General features: G+C 39.1%; 1 protein-coding gene across 4 annotated transcripts; it reads left to right on the top strand.

Annotated features, from left to right (window-relative positions):
* Positions 1-46: 46 nt before the first annotated feature.
* Positions 47-21313, top strand: BROX (BRO1 domain and CAAX motif containing). 4 transcript variants are annotated; one of them, XM_077886835.1, is made up of 13 exons: positions 47-244; positions 2699-2815; positions 5681-5787; positions 6126-6222; positions 8626-8721; positions 10289-10361; positions 11749-11854; positions 12561-12650; positions 14789-14874; positions 15878-15959; positions 16271-16421; positions 17474-17633; positions 18647-21313. In XM_077886835.1, the coding sequence occupies exons 2-13, from the start codon at positions 2715-2717 to the stop codon at positions 18731-18733; spliced, it is 1236 nt and encodes a 411-aa protein (XP_077742961.1). In that variant the 5' UTR covers positions 47-244; positions 2699-2714; the 3' UTR covers positions 18734-21313. The 4 variants fall into 4 exon arrangements, with proteins under 4 accessions (XP_077742961.1, XP_077742960.1, XP_077742962.1 ...); XM_077886834.1 differs by lacking the exon at positions 47-244 and adding an exon at positions 572-719; XM_077886836.1 differs by lacking the exon at positions 47-244 and adding an exon at positions 1497-1651.
* The last annotated feature ends 1152 nt before the right edge of the window (positions 21314-22465 follow it).

Here is a 22465-nt window from a genome sequence, read left to right as displayed (position 1 = left end):
AGCTCGCAGAGAAGAGTGCGGAAGAGGAGCCGGGCCGGGGCGCAGGGACGGTGCGACCCCGGGGCGCCCCCGCCCCTCCGCGGCGCGCACTGCCGCCTCGGTAGCTGTCATGGCGGCCCGGGCCACGTGACCGCGGCTCGGCGCAGGCCGCTCGGGCTCGGCCTCCCTCCCTTTCTCGTCCGCCGACTCGGATCCTGCCTTTCTTCCCTCCGGAAGACGGCCGCACCGACTCCCGAGAAACCCGGTAAGTCTGTCATGAGAATGGGCGTTTCCCAGGAACACCCCCGCCCCCCGGCGTTATCCCCGGAGCCCCGAGCGGCAGGGCCCGCCCCCCCCGTGCAGTCTCCATAGACTCCCGGAGAGTGGTCCAAAAAAAAAGTCTGCTTTTAACGCCTTGAAAGAAAATGCACGTCGGCGCCGCGAATCGACCGTATGAACAGTGAGGTTCGCCGAATCCCCGTGCCCGCGTCTCCGCTGGCAGCGGGGATACTAAAGCTAAGTGGGGGGGGGGGGGGGGGAGGCTGGGTCCGCCGTCGGCTGCCCGCCTCTCCCGGGCGGAACCTATCGGCTTTCCACGAAAATGCCTGGTGGGAGCAGAGGCGCCGAGGCTTGGCGCCTGCGCAGTATCGCCGCGCGCCGCCCCCGGGGGTCGGGGCTCGGCCGGAAGAGGCGGGGGATAAACCGGAAGTGGGCGCTCGGAGCTCGGGGGTGGCGCTCAGGTAGGTTCCTGGGGGGCCAGGGCCTCGCCAGCGGGGGTCCCGTTCAGCACGTCGGTCATCGGAGGCCGGGGAGGTGGCCCCGCGGGCACCCTTGCCCCTGCGGGAGGCTGTGTCGCTGTCGTCCCCACCCTGCGAAATTCCTGGAAACGGGAATGGCAGGTCTCGGAAGGGGCAAGGTGGGGTCCGGGCGGAGAGTACGGCTCTTAAGCCCTCTTGGTTCCTGGAGTAAACATCCCCCACGGCTGCGTCCAGGAAGTGGAAATCCGCCTGGAAAGGGTGTTTGTAGGGAGTTTGCGGTCACGAAATCAAGTCTGGTGTGCCATTCTCCCCGGAAGGCTTGGTTGATGTGCACCTACAAAGAGCTGTATTGATTTAACTTCTAAAGCTGGTTTACACGGATGTTTAGAAGATTATAAATATTCCTTCTTTTTTTTTTTTTTTGAGATTTTATTTATTTATTCATGAGAGACACAGGCAGAGGGAGCAGCAGGCTCCACGCAGGGAGCCCGACGTGGGACTCGATCCCGGGTCTCCAGGGTCACGCCCTGGGCCGAAGGCCGCGCTGACCCGCGGAGCCACCCGGGCTGCCCTGAAGATCGTAAATATTCTTAAAAGAACTTGTTAAATGTCTTGAGCCATAAGTGAACTCGCTCAGTTTTTCGTTGAGTATACAATGCATCGGCCCTCTGGTGCTCTCCCACATAAATATTCTCAGGGAGGTGCTCGAGGAGGTATTTCGTACACCGTGCAGCCTACGGTTGTGTGCCCCCCCCCCCCCCCAAGAAAAGTGCATCAACAACATTGTATGATGCCTTTAAGTAAATTAAACCTTATCAGGATTTCTTGTCTCTGACTTCCCGGAATCTACTGGCCACATTTACATGTTCTGCTAGACCTTCCTGTGTTTGCATTATCTACCCAAGGACTTGGAGGCAAGTGACACGCTTTTTTTTTTTTTTTTTTTCCTCCATAAAAGGAGTGGAACTTTTTTTTTTTTAAAGATTTTTTTTATTCATTCAAGAAAGACACAGAGAGAGAGAGGCAGAGACACAGGCAGAGGGAGAAGCAGGCTCCATGCTGGGAGTCTGACGTGGGACTGATCCCAGGTCTCCAGGACCACACCCAGGACCCAGGGCCCAAGGCAGGTGCTAAGCTGCTGAGCCCCCCCCCCCCCCCCCCCGCGGCCCAAAGGAGTGGAATTCATTTATTTATTTACTTGAGAGAGTGTTTACAGGGGGAGGGGCGCAGGGATGGAGAGAGAGAGAGAGAGTCCTGAGCAGGCTCAAGGCTCAGTGTGGAGCCCATCTGGTGCCCATCTCCTGACTGGATCTCACCACCCCGAGATGATGATCTGAGCTGAAACCAAAAGTCGGACACTTAACCACCAGGAGCCCTTAGGACTATTCTTTTTAAGGTGGCATTTCACTTAGGTAGTTTTTCGAGTATTTTGGGTTTTATAGAAGTTATTGATCAAGTATCATGTTTTTTTATTCATGGAAATTCCGATTTCTATTAGCTATTCTGCGGGAAGTATATTTATTGTAGAAACACGGGCTGTAACCAGTGAATTGGCATCGGCAATCCTGTGTTGGAAATAATAGTTAATTTAAAACCTATTTCAGGGATCCCTGGGTGCCACAGAGGTTTGGCGCCTGCCTTTGGCCCAGGGCATGATCCTGGAGACCTGGGATTGAATCCCACGTCGGGCTCCCGGTGCATGGAGCCTGCTTCTCCCTGTGCCTGTGTCTCTGCCTCTTTCTCTCTGTGTGTTTGTGTGTGTGTGTGTGTGTGTGTGTGTGACTATCATAAATGAATTAAAAAAAAAATAAAATAAAACCTATTTCAGGTAACCTTAGCAGTCTATATAAGGATTATCTGTACCTGTGTATGTCATGTATGCATATATATGCTTTTATTGTATGTGTATATGTTTGGTAAACTTCTAATTTTTTTTTATGCATATCCTTTTACGTTTATAGGAGACAGCTGGAGAAAATGACACATTGGTTTCATAGGAACCCATTAAAAGCCACAGCTCCCGTTGCTTTTAACTACTATGGTGTAGCTGCTGGTCCTGCCGCTTCAAAAATTTGCAGGTTAGTTTTAGTCAATCTCAGATACTGATGGCGCCACTTTTGGATACAAGGTACTTTGTTAGGTGTCATGGGCAATATAGAAGTATATAATACATTACCCTACCCTTAGATTCCTTATAAACTTATAAATGACTTGTGAAGAGTGAAATCCTAGATTATTTAAACTTTGGCAATCGTCTAGGCTGCAGTCCTTAATTTTAGATTGGTGAGTCCCAGAGAGGCTATAACAATCTTAATAAAAGAGTTAAGCTATATATTACAACTGTACAAGAGACTTCACACACAGCTGTATATGTATGGATAGTTGATTAGCCAGATAGTAACTTCATGGAGTTCTGAGCAGGGAGAGATCCCAATAACCTGAAATAGGCTTTACAGTGTTCATATAGGAGAAAGGACTTGAGGTGGAGTTTAAATAAATTGTGTGGCTCAGTTCATGAGTTGGCAAACTGTCATCAAGGTTTGGCCGACTGCCTATTTTTGTAAATAAAGTTTTATTGGAGCACAGCCACGTTACCTCACTACATTTATTTATATATTGTGTGTGGCTGCTTTTGGCTGCTTTCCTCTCCTATAGCAGAGTGGGGTAGTTTCAGGAGAGACTTTATGAACCACAAAACCTAAAATATTTACTTTCAGGCTCTTTACAGAAAAGGTTTGCTGATACTTGATTTAGGCTGTTAAGAATGGACAGGAGAAAATCATTTCTGTCAGGAAAAACTTTTATTCTAGGGGTAGTGAGTAGAGCAGCTTGAAACAGATTATGCAGGAGATATTTCACAGAGGAGTCAACTGGTCAGAGTGTCTAATTTGCTGTGGGAAGTGGAAAAGGATTCAGTCTATATGAAATACAGAACCATGATGGGACCAGTATGGTAAATTGAGAATGTTGCTGCTTTTTGTGGAAAGAAGTAATTAGAACAAATGATAGGAAAACTGGCTTATTTATTTTGATCAGAGGTTATCAGACTTTTTCTGTGAAGAGCTGAGTAGTAAACATTTTAGGCTTCGTGGGGCTAAATACAGTTGCTGTTGTATATTTTTATTTGTTCATTTTTACAAAATAAGCTGTGGGCTGTACAAAAACAAGTTATGGGTTGTCATTTGCCAACCCCTGATCTGAGCTAGAGGTTGGTTCCCACTTAATTGTTTTATCTGTAGCACCGGGCAGGTCCCTTAACTTCTTTGGGCCTACTTATCTCTAAAATGGACAGCCTGAAATGGGTATTTCTAAGGTACCATTTTTTTCTGATATTCTGTAATTTTAAGGTAGATATAACTTTACACAGTTGGGTTGCAGATGATTTGAGTGCCTACCCAGAAATAGCTAGTAAACTCTGAATCTAGAATAGGCCTTAAGAATTCAACTTTTTTTCCCCCCTAGTCCAGGAATTACTCTTGCCTAGCTTCTAGTTAAATAACAATGACAAATTCATGAGGTAGCCCTATTTCTGGTCATCTGTGTGCAATTGTTGGTATGTACTTCCTTGGAATAAGCCTTCATGGAACTTGTACCAGCCAGTAAACATTCCATCCAGACCACTTCAGTTTCTTTCTTCTAAACATACTGCTACATTATAGCCTGTGTAAATCTTAAAATATTTGAAATGTTACTATTTCATTCAAAAAAGAACTTTGAGTATGTGCTTTGTCCTAGGCACCTCCTAAGTTCTGGGTATACAGTCCCCAGTCTCTCCAACTAACAACTTAAGTGTAGTCTTTCCTTAGTCATTTACACGCAAGTGTTTTCTCTTCAGTCATTGTCCTTGCAGTATGATTTCTGAACCCTTGTTAAACAAGTTGCCTTCTGAAATTGTATGTGGAACTGGAAGCCAACCAAGTTAGTGCTGATGATGGTGATCTCAGATTGGATGTAAAATTGAGACCTCAAAAGAGAAGAGGGGAAAGCCAAAGACTAAACATTTTTGAAGGTAGGAATAGAAAGGGGACACAGAAAACATGTGAAAGGAACTTTTAGAGGTAAGAAGAGAGCCTGGAAAATTTAGTGTTAGTGGAATAAAGAGAGAAGAGACTAATTTTAAGAAGGAATTGGTAGATCTGCAACATTTTTTTTTTTTTTAAAGATTTTATTTATTTATTCATGATAGTCACAGAGAGAGAGAGAGAGAGAGAGGCAGAGACACAGGCAGAGGGAGCAGCGGGCTCCATGCAGGGAGCCCGATGTGGGATTCGATCCCGGGTCTCCAGGATCGCGCCCTGGGCCAAAGGCAGACGCCAAACCGCTGCGCCACCCAGGGATCTGCAACATTTATTGTTTACTTTCGTAAAGGGAAAATGGGGATAAGAGAGCACCTTTAAAATGACTAGTGGCCGTGTGTTCTCACACACTCTTGATGTGTATGTTGGATTATAGAATGCAATTCAAGAATAGAGTTTTCTACTTAATAAAGTACATTGATATGTCAAGTTTTGAGATTTTTAAGGAGATGCTAAAACTGCATAAACATGTTAAATTTCCATTTTTCAAGAAACTTTCATTCTGAACTGGTCTGTTTAATTTACTTGTTCTTGATTCTTTTCTCCCATCTTAAATGTTTGTGTTTGGTTTTTTAAAAATTATAACTTGCTGTGTATTTTTATTACATAATTATATACATGATTTGCCCCTTATATTAGACTTAGTTTATTTTAGTACAGTTTTTAAAACAATGTTATTAGAAATTTCACTTACCTTCAGTTGTCTATCCTATTTAAATTCACTCCCATGTACTCTCAGTAATAATACCTTAGAGGAAGTGTGTGCATGTGTATTATTTTAAAGCTTTTACAATAGAAACTTCTAAGCCACTTTTACATCATAATGCAGTTTACTTAACTTTACTACCTCTTTCTGTCTAATATAAGTGACTTGAGATCATCCAGAGCACGACTGCTCGAACTCTTCACTGATTTGAGCTGTAATCCAGAAATGATGAAGAATGCAGCAGATTCCTATTTTTCACTTTTACAAGGTTAGTTATGTATGGGAACTTCAGAGTTTTAAAAAAAACAACTCTGTAGAAATTCACATTTAATTCTTAGACTTTACAAATTTGAATAGTTTAGTCTTCTAGGCTGTATTCTTTGGTATACTTGAGTTTCAGAGACATGAGAATGTCAGGGTGGTATTGGTCCTTCTAACTTTTTGAAAATTAAATGTGTACATATTTCACATTACGTTACCTTAGAAAGGGAGGGAGGGTCTAGGTAGTTTTCTTTATGTGTCTGGAAAAGTCATTATCTGAAAAAATTTCTAAACAGAATACTTGGTATATTTCTTCTAAAACTGAAATGCCGTACCTTTTTATAGGTTTCATAAATTCATTGGATGAATCTACCCAAGAGAGCAAGTTACGATATATTCAAAATTTCAAGTGGACTGATACATTACAAGGACAGGTTCCAAGGTAGGCAAGCTAACAGTAGTAGACGAAAGCCGTTTGTAACTGTTTAGCCAGTGGTTAACCCGTAGCCTCTGTATTTGAAGAAATAGAACATATATCTGATTAGCATTTTACCTTATCAGGAAATTGGTTAAAAATATTTGACCTAAACTACTAATACATTCTATTAAGTAAAAATACAATTTATTTCTTCTGGGCCAAATCTGTTTTTGGGATAATCAATATAAATGTCAACCAGACTTGATCAGTCTTGGCTTTATTAATAACACACAAAGAAAGGTTTGAGAATTTGGAACCCAAATCTATCTTTTAGTCCTTGCCTGCCTTCCAGGAGAACAGAATTTTGCTTTTCATCTAGTTTTCTTTTCTGATGGATAGTTCAGATGTCTTTCAGTCTCTTTTGTCCCTGGTTCTACCCCCGCTCCATACTCTTTTGAGTCATAGTTCTGTTTTCTCCTGAATTTCTCTTCACTGTTTCGCTGTTTTCAAAAAATTTCCTCTCAAAACTTTCTCATCACTCACTTGAAACTAATCATAAGAGGTTTAGTTATAACAGAAAACATTGTAGTCATGCTAAATTTATATTGAGCTTTTTTTTTTTTTTAAACACCATTGTGTTATTTAAATGACCATGTATCTTGATCTCAATTTGCTGTAGAAAATTGTATAAAGTCAGAAGGGAAGGAAGTGAAGATTGCCAAGAGACCCAGGGCAGGCATTGCAGTGGAAGGAGTCCAGTGGACTTTGAATCCCTACGTATTCAGGTGCAATCTCAGGTCTCCTACTATGTGAACACCTGCTTCTTCAACTCAGTTGGGGTTACAGATACAGGACTTTTGTGAGGAGCAAAACAGGCAAATTTATGTTAAGTGACTCAAATAATGCCAGGTATATAATAGGTTTTAGTAAATTGTTAGTTTCCTTCCTTGTTGGGGACTGTGGATTCTTTCCAGATTTTATTCTGGGATGCTAAGGTTTTTTGAGTCCTCACTTAGGTTTTTCTTTTTGTGACCCCTTTGTACTTTATCTAAAATTGAGGAACGTTTTTCTTAAGAATGTTTTTTAGAGTCAAACCTCTGTCGTTATTACATCACAAAATTTTGGCAGATTCTAAAGTGTTTGCATTACATGCATTCCATCCTTTTGCACACCATCCCAAATTTTGATTACTTGTGACACAGCATTTTGCAACACAGTTTTATGAGACAGTGAAGAATTAGGTGATGAAGGCCTTCAGGAGTCATATCCAATATTCTCTATATCTGAGATTTTTAAGCTACTTTATCTTTGATTGCTACTTACTCAGTAGAAAATGTGTTGTGAATATATCTATTCTGAAAAATGTTTTTTCAACTGTATTCTGACTACTAAGATGTGTACAATAGAAATGGAGTGTTTGGGAGCAAGGCAAACTGAAATAAATGAAACCTAAAGAGAGAGAGTTATTCTTAAGACTTAACATGATAGTTTTGGTAATTTATATGATTTAAAGGCAAATTTAGGGATGCCTGGGTGGCTCAGTGGTTGAGCATCTGCTTTTGGCTCAGGGCATGATCCCAGAGTCCTGGGTTCAAGTCCCACATCAGGATCCTGCTTCTCCCTCTGCCTCTTTCTCTACCTCTTTCTGTGTATCTTATCTGAATAAATAAATAAATAAATAAATCTTTAAAGTAAAAGTAAACAGTAGTTTAAAAGAAGAAAGTAGGGATCCCTGGGTGGCGCAGCGGTTTGGCGCCTGCCTTTGGCCCGGGGCGCGATTCTGGAGACCCAGGATTGAATCCCACATCGGGCTCCCGGTGCATGGAGCCTGCTTCTCCCTCTGCCTATGTCTCTGCCTCTCTCTCTCTCTCTCTGTGACTATCGTAAATAAAAAAATAAATAAATAAATAAAAATAAAAAAATAAAAGAAGAAAGTAGTTAAAGTAAGCTTATAAATTATGATGTGCCTGACATCGCCAGATGTAATTCATTTGAAAGTTCTGAATGCTAAAAAGGAGCTTTTAAACTATGCATAAAATTTTTTTCAGTGGGGTAGAACTGCTTTGAGGAGTTTGTTCAGGAGGACACCTGGGTGGCTCAGTGGTTGAGCGTCTGCTTTCGGCTCAGGGTGTGATCCCAGGGTCCTGGGATTGAGTCCCACATCAGGCTCTCCATAGGGAGCCTGCTTCTCCCTCTGTCTGTGTGTCTGCCTCCCTCTCTCTCTCTCTCTCTCTCTCTCTCTCTTTCTCTGTGTCCGTCATGAATAAATAAATAAAATCTAAAAAAAAAAAAACATTATTTTCTTCATTTTTAGAATTAGCATATAGCTCTTATAATTCTGAGTGGATATACAGTGGTCTTCATATAGCAATGTCATAGTAATTGACATAACTGACAAGTTAATGACACCTGTGTTTATAATTCTAGTGCCCAGCAGGATGCTGTTTTTGAATTAATTTCCATGGGATTTAATGTAGCTTTATGGTATACCAAATATGCTTCAAGACTGGCTGGAAAAGAAAAGTAAGTCTAAAGGGGAGGGCTATATACATATGTGTTATTTTTCAAATGCATAGAGATTCATTATTAAAAAGTCTAGACTTGATAAAAAGTATGTCATAATGTTGGTGTTTTAAGTATCAATTATGGAGCCCAGTGTTAAAAGGGAAAAAATACTAATATTGTCATGAGGAAGGTCTATCCAAATAAAACCCCAAACCAAGAAATGGAAAAAATAAAATATTTGACTGCATAAAAGTACCATAAGCAAAATTAAGAAACAAATAACAGATGGTCAAAAAAATTGCATGTATGTGACAAATTGTTTTTATAATGGAAAAGGAAAGAAAAAGACCAAATCAGTTGAAAATAAACGAAGGACATAGACAACTCAAAAAGAAATACAAAGATGTGAATAATGTTTTGAAGGATTAAAGAACTGTGAAATAAAATAAGATGCAATTTTTATAATAGTAAAAGTTGATGTTAACAATATAAACATGGAGACTACCAACTACGGTGCATCTGAACTTGCATATAATACAGCCATTTAAACATAAAGTTGAGGGGGGCTGGCTTAGTCTGTGGAGCATGCAACTCTTGATCTTGGGGTTTTGAGTTCGAGCACCACTGGGGTAGAGATTGGGGGTAGAGATTACTCAAAAATAAAATCTTTAAAAATAAATAAGGGACACCTGGGTGGCTCAGTGGTTGAGCATCCGCCTTTAGCTCAGGGCGTGATCCTGGGGTCCGGGATCGAGTCCTGCACTGGGCTCCTTGCAGGGAACCCGCTTCTCCTGCTACCTGTGTCTCTGCCTCTCTGTTTGTGCCTCTCATGAATAAATAAGAAAATCTGGGATCCCTGGGTGGCGCAGCCGTTTGGCGCCTGCCTTTGGCCCAGGGCGCGATCCTGGAGACCCGGGATCGAATCCCACGTCGGGCTCCCGGTGCATGGAGCCTGCTTCTCCCTCTGCCTATGTCTCTGCCTCTCTCTCTCTCTGTGACTATCATAAATTAAAAAAAAAAAAAAAAAAAAAAAAATCTTTTAAAAATAAAGTTAAAAAAATTGAATTGTCAGGGCACCTAGTGGGCTCAGTCAATAGAGCATACAACTCTTGATCACAGGGTTGTAAGTTTGAACCCCACAGTGGGTTAGAGATTACTTAAAAATAAAATCTTACAAGTAAAATAAAGTTGAATTATATGTACAAATGTAAAGTTATTTTTAAAGTAATTAGATGACTAAAACAAGAGTAGAATAATGAATATTGTGTATGTATCTTTTTTAAGTATATACATACATTAAGTGTGGAATATTTTGTGCTTGTTTAATGCACAGAAGATTATCTGGAAAGAACAACAAGAAGCCTTTGTCCAAAACCTATAGACAGGATCTCTCTTTTTTTCATTTGTAGTATCTTCTGTGGATATTTTTCATGTGTGTTTGTTACTTTTTTAAGTGTCAAATTAGATTTTTTTAAAAGGGAGAAAAACCAAATGACTAATTTGGTTTTGTGAAAATATAGTAGTATTTGGTTTTAGTACAAGAAACAGGATTCATCATCTAACTAATGTAACCACTATCTTTAAGCATAACAGAAGATGAAGCAAAAGAAGTCCATCGAAGCCTAAAAATTGCAGCGGGGATTTTTAAACATTTAAAGGTAAAATAACAATAAAATATATCTGTATTGCTTTAGTTCTTGAATAATTTTTCTTTCTTTGGGGGATGGAGGAAGAAATTAACTTCACTATGTAAAAAGAACCTATTATGTGTTTTGTTAAATACCTTGTTGATGATGGCAGCCAATTAGAATATTAAGTATCTTCATTTTAGGAAATCATCAGTGAATTTTACGATTAGAAAATTCAAGTCATAATTCACTGGTTATTTTTGTGTCTCTTCAGTAAAGATAGAAGAAAACAAAGAGCAAAAATTTACTCTCCTTACCATTTCTCATTGTGGTCTTGTAGCGGTTGCCAGGATCAATCATGATTCTGCAAAACTGAACTTCTGAGTGTATTCTCTGTATCTCAGTAAAACCACTAGAGGGGCAGTAGGTACCCACTGGTTATATTAAATCTGAAGATGTGATAGAGATTAGGAGAAAGACTGATATGTTTAGTGATCAAGACGACCCCCACCTCATCCTAATTAAACCACTATTTACGAAACACCTTCTAGAGGCCAATGGTGGGTTGTCTCATGATAAAATAAGATGCTTTTACAGTGATTAAAAACCTATGATCCTGAGTTACCTGTAGCATTGTAGACCTCTTTCTACTCTACGGTTATTAATATGAGTGAATAATTCTGGTGTCATGCAAAAGAGAACTTTGGTTACTTTTTCAGTTAAACATTTTCTGAGATGAAAATAGAACTTGTGTATCTAAGCTATCTATTTTGACTCGAGTTCTGCAGATGCATATGAGAGGCTTTAAAAATTTTAGTATGTGAGAGCTTTTAATCTATAAGCTTAATAATTGCTCCTTTTTCACAATTTTGGTGTCCTGAGTTTTTCTTCTTTTAGGATCTTTTTTTCTTAAAGACTTCTTAAGATTTCATTATTTTTTATTTTTCTTTTATCCTTTTTTTTTTTTTTAAGATGTATTTATTCTAGAGAGAGAGAAAATGGGAAGGGAGGGGAGAGGAGAGGGAGAGGGAAAGGGAAAGAGAAACCCAAGTGGACTCCATGCTGAGCACAGAGCCCCATGTGGGGGGCTTGGTCTCAGGATCCTGAAATCACAGCCAGCACTAAAACCAAGAATTGTATACTTAACCAACTGGGTTAACCATACTTAACCAACTGGGGTGCTAGCCAGGCACCCCAAGATTTTATTTTTAAGTCCTCTTTGCACCCAACATGGGGCTTGAACTCACAACCCTGAGATCAAGAGTCACATGCTCTACCAACTGACCCAGCCAGGCACCCCCTGAATTTCTGTTAAATCCCCAAATTGTATGTCTCATAACTTCCATTTTGTTCATTTTTAACTACTGGGTTAAAATAAAATGTGGTTTCTTTGTTGTTGTTGTTTTTTTTCTCTCAGGAAAGTCAGATCCCAAAGCTTATTACACCTGCAGAAAAGGGGAGGGACTTAGAGGCACGACTTCTAGAAGCTTATGTTGTCCAGTGTCAGGCTGAAGCTCAAGAAGGTATCCTACATATTGTAAGATTTTTTTTTTTTTTTTTGGAGGAATCTGTTGGCATCTATTTTTTTTTTTTTTTTTTAAATCAGAATTAGCTGTATTTGAGTCTCACATTTGAGAAATTTGTAGTGAGGAACAAGTCACACCTTCAGCATTCACCTTCATGGATACTTAGCAGGAAAAGAAAAGGCCTTGCAATTTAATGGCTCTTTTAAAAAGGATTTTGAGGTCATGCCATTTCTGACAACATCAGATTAATTCTGTAACTCCTCTTTTCCTCTCTGCCTTACTCGTTGGTTTTCCTCTTGCACTGTTTGGCCTGCTTTTCAATCTTCACCTTTCCATGGCCGGAAATAAATGAAGACTCAAGTAAAACCAGTAAAGAAAGTTTGTAGGCTTTTGGCTTTTCTTTATTTCAGGTCCCAGTGCCCTGGGAGTGTTTGTTTTCCTCTGACATGCTATCTTGTAGTAGTAAGTTTTTGTGATTAACTAGTAATTGGCTAGCAATTTAAAGAAACGGTATCAGAACCAGCAAGCTCAGTGTGTTCTGTTTATGTTTGCATTTTCTGTAACTTACTCTTCATGTTAAAATTCTTAACAAACTATTAAAATTCCAAATAGATTGTTGGGCTGTCTTTTGCTACAATAACTAATTTAGTGTGAATGCAAGTGGATTTAAGTATACATTCAGTTTGTTGTGCTTTGATTATAGTAACAATTGCTCGAGCCATTGAACTGAAACATGCTCCTGGGCTTATTGCTGCCCTGGCATATGAAACTGCCAACTTCTATCAAAAAGCTGGTGAGTTTATAAGTTTGTCGTTATATTTATCATCTTTTTTTTTTTTTTTTTTTAAGATTTATTTATTTATTTGAGAAAGATTGAGAGAGGAGAGACCAAGCACAGAGGGAGGGTAAGTGGGAGAAGCAGACTCCCTGCTGAGCAGGGAGCCTAACGGAGGTCTTGATCCCAAGACTCTGGGATCATGACCTGAGCCGAAGGCAGATTTTTAACCAATGAGCTACCCAGGTGGCCCATATTTATAGTCTTTAGATTTGCAGTTTAAACTCCTCGCCTAATAGGGAACAAGCAAAACAAAAAGGTTCTCAGATTGTTTCGTCATTTGCAAAACTGGAATAATATCTGCATTATTTTATTATTTTATTTGAAGGAATGAGAGCTGTTCACAGTTAATATGCTGCATAATTTTTTAACGGAAAGGACAGTGCAGTCTTTCTTAAGTTGTATGTAATAACTATACAGGTGTTTTAGCTTTGAATTTTTGTTTTGTTTTAATAATAATCTTATAGATGCTGTCATTAAAGAAACTGAACTCCAGAAAATTAACCTGTAATTTAACTGTTAGAGGCGTGAAGTTGGGACTAGAACTTAGGTCTTCTCATTAGCCTATTATTCTTTTCATTCACTCTTTTGTTTTTTTTGAGATATTATTTACTCATTCATGAGAGACACACACAGAGAGAGAGGCAGAGACACAGGGAGAGAGAGAAGCAGGCTCCATGCAGGGAGCCTGATATGGGATTCGATCCTGGGACTCCAGGATCACATCCTCAGCTGAAGGCACGTGTTCAACTGCTGAGCCACCTGTAGGGTCCCTCTTTTCATCACTTATTTAGGAAATGTGAATTTGTTTCTACTTATAGGGTGGTTACTGTTTTAGTTTCTAGCTATACAAAGATCAGTAGAACAGATTCACAGTCTGGGAACACATAGCTACATTATTATAGCATAAAATAAGATGTTATTAACAGCTGTGAAATAAAAACCTAAAGGATCTAGGCATTCTAGAGGAGGCTTTCTAGGGGAAAGTAGCGTTTGAGCCTTACTCAAACACAAATAGAAGTTCTAAGTTTGCTAGGAAGCTTTACCATATGGGAAGCGTAGAACATTCTGTAGTATGTACAGAGAAAGGAAAGAATTTAGCACATTCTGGGACCTGTAACAGACGCCTCAGCTGAAACACAGGGCGAGTGATAGAAAATGTTAGGAAAGTATGCATGTATGAGATCCTGAATTGGTTTGTAAGCCTATTTAAGAAGTTTGGCTTTTGTTTGGTAGATAATTGAACCCATTAAAATATATGAAGCAAATCTGACTTGACTGGATTTGAATTTAAGGAAAGTCCCTCTTGGGACACCTGGGTGGCTCAGCGGTTGAGCGCCTGCCTTCAGCTCAGGGCGTGATCCTGGAGACCTGGGATCGAGTCCCACACCAGGCTCCCTGCATGGAGCCTGCTTCTCCCTCTGCCTGTGTCTTTGCCTCTCTCTCTTTCTGTGTCTCTCATGAATAAATAAATAAAATCTTTAAAAAGAAAAAGAAAAAGAAAGAAAGAAAAGTCCCTCTAATTGCAGAATGAGAAGTGGGTTCCTAGTGAAGGACTAGTAGACTGACTCCACTTAGCATTTAGGAAGAAGTGATTATAGTCTATGGAGGAAGTGGTGGAAGTATTGACAAAGACTGTGAAGTGAGAAGCGGGAGAAAAACAGATGAGAGAGAAGTTGGCAGGATGTGAACGTATGTCTTAGGCAAGGTTCAGTGTTGCCATGATGGGGCCGGTAAGGAGAGTGTCTGTGTTTCTGACTTGAGTGACTACGCTGTGCATTGCTATATTATATAATGTTAAAAAACAGATAGTAAAATGTATGTATTTTATGTTTATCTTGAAGTTCTATTTTTATCATTATTTTAAACATGTTACATTAACCGTCAAAAGACGGGCCGTGGTGTTTAGGCAGTCTTATTATGTAGTTAAATATAGTTAAGGGAAAATCACTTAAATCAGAGCTTTTAGAAATTGTGTAAATGCTTGAGTTTTAGACTTGAGTGGCATTCTGCTTTTAGCATCTGAACACATGATCTAAAAGTCTTCTAGTGAATCAGGGTGAAATTATATTTTGCTTTTTAAAATGTAACTTTAGATCATACTTTATCCAGTTTGGAGCCTGCTTATTCTGCTAAATGGAGAAAATATCTTCACTTGAAAATGTGTTTCTACACAGCTTATGTAAGTATTTATAATCTGAAAAACCATGTAAATTACTATCTTTCCAGGCCCTCGAGTGCTAGGTCTGTCATCTTGTCAGGCTCTTAATTGGCATTTTACAAATAACGGACAGTAATGTCTCAGTAAATGTTCAGGGACAGTGCAGCCATTGTGAGCCCAAGTGGGTGGAAAGAGATGATGTGAACTGTAGAAGGGCGAATAGCAGTGGAATTACTATTTGAGTGAAACCCACTTTTAGGCTGGAACCTTCCACGTACTTAATGAGAAGTCTCTCCTTTCATCTTACACGTTGAAGAAGGTATTTACTGATTCTCATCTTTAGACGTTCCACCCAATATGTCCCCTGGATCTGTGCAGAACCATTACTAAGCACTCTTTGAGAAGTTACCAGTCTCTTACACCTGCCAAACAAACTTACTTGTTTGTTGCTTAGAATATCACGTGAGACATAATCAAACACCTTTTTTGGATCCAGGTAGATATTTTTATTTCTTATACCTTAAAATCTGTTTTCAAGCATACAGTGTTGGACCATGTGCAATCCCTGCATTTGAGACAGATGTTTAAAGAGTGAGCATGTGTCCTACTATAGGCTGATAAGATTTCTTTTGAAAATTGTTTAGTCATTAACCTTAGAATCCTCCCTCCCCGTCCTTCTGCATTAGCACCATGATTTCCTTCCTTTATCTGCTGTGCCCAAATTGTAGAAAGATTTCATTATTCAGAATGCTTTTTGCTCTCAGCCTGTAGTTAGAAAGTTAGTTTGGCTCAGAGTTTAACATAATCCCACCTTTTATAGTTCCAGAAATTGGGGGAAGCTTACAGGTCATGACAAAATAAGAGCAGACATACAGTATGTGCCTCTAGTAAAGAAGTGTAAGGGCTAGCATTGATAACCTACAACAGTGGACAAAGGCGGTAATTCATCTGATGCGTATATAAAACAATGATAGCAGAAAGCATAATTGTGGAGAGAATGAATAAAAATTTGTTTCTTTATCAGGCTTACTGTTATCATGGTCAAACTTTGTTGGCTAGTGATAAATGTGGTGAAGCAATCAGGTCTCTCCAAGAAGCAGAAAAATGTAAGTATTCCTGCCAGAATATTAACTCCCTTTTTAAAAACAAATGTTTTATCATAAAAGGAAATAAGCAGTTAAAAGAGATTCTGGCTGAGTTCATGAAAGAGAATGGGTCCGTGTAAGGGAACTGGAGAGAAACAAAGTTTAAAAACCAAAAAACCTGTAGAAAATACCCCCTTCCCCTTAACTCTATTACTGATACTGTCATACTAAGTAAGGAGCAGAAAAGTTCTTATGATCTCTGATTTAAAGCCTTTTTAGTATAGTCAGTAATTAATTATAATCCAATGATTCTATATCCCTTTCACATGCAGTTTATGCAAAGGCAGAAGCATTGTGCAAAGAATATGGAGAAACCAAAGGACCTGGGCCAACAGTCAAACCTTCAGGACACTTATTCTTTAGGAAACTTGGAAATCTTGTGAAGAATACCCTCGAGAAATGTCAGAGAGAAAATGGATTTATGTGTGTACAGCTCGGTATTATTTTAGTAATGTTAATACAGTATATATACTTATAATGTTTAAATATTTATTATGTCAGTGATGTCACATTTTCTGTTAGTCTCTACCCCCAAAGACTTTATGTCAGATTGCATTTAACTCTAATTTTATCTTTCAATTGGTGATAAAATTCCCTTGTGTTGGACCTGACTTTATTCTACTTCTGATGATATATAAAAGCAGATTTTAAAATTTGAACTTTAGTTACTAACATACAGCTCACTTATAGTGTCTTAATTTTCTCTTTGCTTCACCTCCCTGCTGTTTCTCCACCGTATGTTATGTATGGCTTTGCTCCCTTTGCATATTCATCTCCCTCTGGTTGCAGCTGCCTGTAAATCGGGGAGATGGTTTTCTGTCAGTCTTGCGCAGTCCTATGAAGCAGCTTTCCATTGTTAAGTCAGCATTGTTCAAACTGTAGATCACCACCTGTGTAGGTTGGTAGAATCAATTTTGTCGTCCCCCCCTTTTTAAGATTTTATTTATTCATGAGAGACACAGAGCGAGAGAGAGAGAGAGAGAGAGGCAGAGACACAGGCAGAGGGAGAAGCAGACTTCATGCAGGGATCCCAACATGGGACTCGATCCCGGGTCCCCAGGATCACAACCTGGGCCAAAGGCGGGGCTAAACCGCTGGGCCACCCGGGCTACCCAATTTTGTCCCCCTTTTATCTTTACATTGTTGCCCATACATTCTGCACTGTCACTTAAACATACCTAGTATAACTTCTATCACTTCTCTCGGAAAGCATTCCTGAACCAACCCTGCCCCCCAACTTTGGAGTTAATTGCATCACTTTTGTGTTCTTACAGCACGTGACATGTCATAGCTTTGGTTAGGTTGCGTTGTTGTCAACAACTTTTCGTCCACTCACGCAAACTACGTGAGGCAGGAAAATCTTGTCTGTCTTACTCATCATTAAGTTGTCTTTTCTCTTGTACAGGGCCTTGAACATAGTAGATGCTCAAGTAATTGATGAATGAATGAATTGCTGTTTAAATTGCTTTTTGCAGTTACTTTCAAAAAATTCCAACAGAAGCCCCACAGCTGGAACTCAAAGCAAATTATGGTCTCGTAGAGCCAGTACCTTTTGAATTTCCTCCTACAAGTGCACACTGGACACCAGACACACTGGCTGCATTTGATCTCACCAAAAGACCCAAGGATGACAGTGTATGAGATTGGCTTTCTTCCATTTGTTCACTAAAGTTCAAAAAGAATTTAGAATTAACAATTTGATATTTTTCTCTACTTACATAGAAATATATGTTTGAAAAAAAAAAAAAGAAATATATGTTTGTCTAAACAGTGGTGTAATGTGTGTTGTTGAACTCTCAGAGAGAAGATCTCTAGGCCTTAATTATCTTCTGATTTTCTACATAATTGAGGTTGTTTTCAAACACATTATCTTGCCTTTCTGTAGTTTATCAGAGCTTCCTTTCAGAAGAGTGTGGGAGAAGAGGTCTAAAACAGATGGCTTATCCATGTTTATATTGCTATAGCAATACTTTGTTTTTGAGTTAGCATACCGCAGGGTATTTGAAGATTTGACCTAATTTCAACATTCCATGAAATCATTCAGGAGTAAAAGAAGACTGGTTTATTCACTTTATATCTAAGTATATCTAGGTATATGAAATCAAATAGTAGGTTAAGTGGAAAATGTGAGGCTTGACTGCCAAAAGAGGTGGGGTCTGTGAAAAAAAGGGAATGGAAATTAATTAGCAGCCATAGCTCCTTACTTGGAATTTTTAAATACAATTTCATAATATAATTTTTTAAATATAATTTCTTCCCCATTCTAAAACCATTATTACTTAAAATGACTTTTTTTATACCCCAAATTAATACTGTAAGAGGTAGCCTGTTAACTATCATGAGGTATTTTCCGCATGCATAGATTGATCACTCAGTTTCTCCCTCCTCAGAGTAAGAGCACCATTAGCTTGATGTTTGCCTACCCATCAAGTGTCTCCTCTTCACTGAAATGTTGCTTTCTGATTATGTCTTGAATTGATAACATAGTTTCTGGAACAACTTTGTTAATCTCAGTGTTGTGTAATTTAATACAGTATCTCTTAAAAGTCTAAGGTGGAAAAGATAGAGTATTTTGTTTTCCAAATTTCTGGGTATGTTTTCCAAATCTTAGTTTATGCCCTTAACACTGTATTTCTCTTTCTCCCTAGACCAAATCCAAACCAGAAGAAACGGTGAAACCTGTGAAAGAGCCAGATATCAAACCTCAGAAGGACACAGGGTGCTCCATCTCCTAAAGTACATTGATAAAATGTGCACTTTGAATTTCTCTACTAGTGGATGAGATAAACCGTGGAAGTTCAGTTCCTATTTCTTGAAGTGTTTTGTCTGAAGCCTGTAGAATGATTTAGTACATTCAGAGGGAATCTGCCTTCAGTTTATTTGTTCTTGATTTTTAATATAGTAGAGATGTCTCATGCTTTGTTTCCAGACTCCTTTTCAATCAGGACAACATGTAAGGATTTTATTGTGCATATTAGGTTGAAGGGCATATTAGGTTGTTGGTTTTTGTCTCCGAACTCTGGGTAGAAATAAGTTTTGGTTAATGTATTACAGGCCAGAATCATGTGGTTTCAGGTATCTTTTTCTGTCTTCACACACAAAAGTTTATCATCTTTTGACACCAGAAGAATGACAGGAGTTGGTTTTTCAGAGTTTTTCCCCCCTCACCATTATGTTGTCTCACAGACTTGTTATGTTCTGAGTCCATTATCTTTTCTGGTGGGAAAATCATTTACAGTTAAGGATCAGAAAATCTTCATACCAAATTCCTTACATATGTAAGAAGCTATAATTTGTTCCAGTATCACTGTTCATAGGTATTTTGAGGCCATTTAGGAACTTACTCCAGGGGTGCCTGGCTGGTTCAGTGGGAGGGAGCATGTGACTCTTGATCGTGGGGTTCTGAGTTCAAGCGCCATGTTGGACATAGAGGTAACGTAGATAAATAAATGAATCTTAAAAAAAAAAAAAAATACCCCTCTTCTGGTAGCCCTGCACTTTATTTCAGTCTCAATAAATATATAGTGATTTTTACAGCTACCTTTCCTAATGGGTTTTTTTCATTTAGAGGACAGAACTTTGTGATAGCTCTTAACACAGGATGAAAATGTTTTTGCAGAAGTGAGATACTGCATGATGTGAAGAAGAAACTTTAAACCTAAATGAGATAGGTTGTCCTGAGTTACACTGGTAACTGCATTTTGATAACAGAAGTTATGGTAAAATGCCTTCGTTACCTGACTTCAGTGTGCATTGTTTATATATGGCTTTCTAATAGATATGTATACATGTCCTATCCTAATCGTATTGCTTTAGGCCAAAGGTCATGACAAAATAAGAGCAGACATACAGTATGATCTAAAAACTGTACAATCTGAAATGATTAGTTTAGCATATACATGCATTTGGGAAATAGTGGATGCATAATACTATAACAAAAGTCACACACTTGTAGGTTTATCTTTTGATGATTCTTCTGAGTGTTATCTAATTTTTCTATCATTTCCAATCCTAACAGATTGGTTCACTTAATAGAGATAATAGTAGTATATATTGGGAGCTTACTATGTGCCAGGCCCTCTGCTAAACACATAAGTAGATAAACCAGGGATCCCTGGGTGGCACAGCGGTTTGGCGCCTGCCTTTGGCCCAGGGCGCGATCCTAGGGACCCGGGATCGAGTCCCATGTCAGGCTCCCAGTGCATGGAGCCTGCTTCTCCCTCTGCCTGTGTCTCTGTCTCTGTCTCTCTCTCTCTCTCTGTGACTATCATAAATTAAAAAAAAAAAAAAAAAAAAACCTGTTTAAGTAGATAAACCATTGAATCTACACAGCAGCCCTGTGACAAATAAGTAAAATCTGCATAAAGTGCTGAAATAAACATTTCATGATGAATAAATAGGGGCGCCTGGCTGGCTGAGTTTGGTGAAGCATATGACTCTTGATCTTGGGGTCATGAGTTCAAGTGCCACGTTGTCTATAGAGATTACAAAAAAAAAAATACACTTAAAAAATAGATTATGCCTAACTGAATCAATATTGTGTTCAAATAAATGATCACTTAAATCCTAGTTTTCACTCTTGAAAATACATAGAATCAGTGAGGGTTTTTTTAAAATGTATGGAAATGCTAGTTACCCCTTACTGTATAACGTATAATATTTGAAGCTGCGGATTATAAGTGGAATAATAACTGGACAGACAATTAATTTGTTTTGCTGTGTATAGAAAAATTTTAATTAAATTTCACCATATTTTGTGTGCTACTACAAAATCATTGGTTTGCTGTATGCCATTTACTGACAAAACTTTAAACGATACTTGATGCCAGCTTGTTGCTCTTGGCCTATAGGACCTATTTATCTTGGATACTAGTGTTTATTAACCTAGTTCACTAAAGTTTCACATTGACATTTTTGTGACTTATACTACCATATATGGAATGAAACCTTGTCATATGGTCAGTGCTTCTGTAAAATGCAGGAAATACTGGTATTACTTTAAATCAGTAATTGGCAACTTGCCCCTGAGCAAGTAATAGTATGTTGACTCAGCATAAGTGACGCTTTGTGACTAGAATCCCCCAGTATTTGTCATATTCTTTAAAATGGTGTTGGAAATTTTGGGAAGTTAACAAATGTAAAGCAGTTGCATGAAGGCTGTAGAGGAATGTAACTTTGTGTTAACTATGCATACATTTCATACTTCGTTTGAACTGGATAATGACAGCTAACATAACTCTGCTAAAAGTGGTGTTTTGTATAATGAATTATCTTTTTATTTATGAAAATAAATCTTAATTTTACTTACAGTTTCATCAGGATTTTGTTTTTTGACAAATATTTTTCTATTTATTAAACCAATAACCGTTAATACGACACAAAAGCCCCAATTCTTCACAGTAATGTTTTAAATGACAGACACGTGTATCAGTTGTTTCACACCACATGAGTTCATTAAATGTTCAGCACTCCTCAACCTACTTGGTTTCTATTTATATTTATTGGTACTTATCACTTTTGAATCTTGAAGTGTAGGATTCATTTGGCCTGTATCTACCGTACTTGTAGCATTCTCCAGTGTGACGCAGTGGTGTGTCCTGTGGGAAACGGCCAGAGAGCCCGTCCTCGTGGCTGTGCAGTGCTCTGTACACAACTTTGGACACCTGCGGTGGCATTTTCAGTATTCTATAAATGTACTGAGACATAAAACCCCATTCAGCAATCTTACTTTCCAGAGTGAGCTTTAGAAAATACCATAGTCCGCCATTGTCCCAAGTTGTGATTCCAGGGTCCTGGGATTGAGCCCTGGGTCATGGTCCTTTGCACCCTGCTCACAGAGTCTGCTTCTCCCTCCCTCTCTGCCACTCCCCTTGCTGTGCTCTCTCTCAAAATCTTTAAAAAAGAAACTTACAATGTCATTTGGGTTACCATAATTTTGTGTCTAAAGACTTGATATTTGAGTAATTTGCTTAGAATCTACATTTAAATTTAATTTTTTTTTTTTTATTATTATTATTAGAGCACAAGAAGGGGGGATTGACTTGAGGCTCCATTCAAGGACTGGGATCATGACCTGATCCAAAGGCAGACACTTAACCAACGGAGCCACCCAGGTGCCCTTACATTTTTGTTTTTAGAAACGTTTTAGTAGTAAACTAAAGTGACTAAATTAAGGGGAGTCTCCTCTGAATTATAGAACAAAAGCTCACTTATCCAAAAGGCCAGAGCTATCACTTAAATGCAATTCACTACATCTAAAGCCTTTGATGTGCTCGAGGTAGGTGTGAGTTCATTTGGCATTCTGAGTGGGCTCCCCAGAGAAAATGTTCACCGGTAATTTGAGTTTTATTCTCTAAAAAAGTTTTTTTGTTAAGTTTTATTTAAGTGATCTCTTCTTGCAACGGGGGGCTGGAACTGCCCCTGGCCCCAGCCAGGTGCCCCTTGGGCTTTATTCTCTAGAGCTTCCC

Source organism: Canis aureus, chromosome 38 (genome assembly GCF_053574225.1).
Source record: "Canis aureus isolate CA01 chromosome 38, VMU_Caureus_v.1.0, whole genome shotgun sequence".
In the NCBI taxonomy this organism is placed as follows: Eukaryota; Metazoa; Chordata; class Mammalia; order Carnivora; family Canidae; genus Canis; species Canis aureus.
This window is presented reverse-complemented; position numbering and strand designations above follow the sequence as displayed.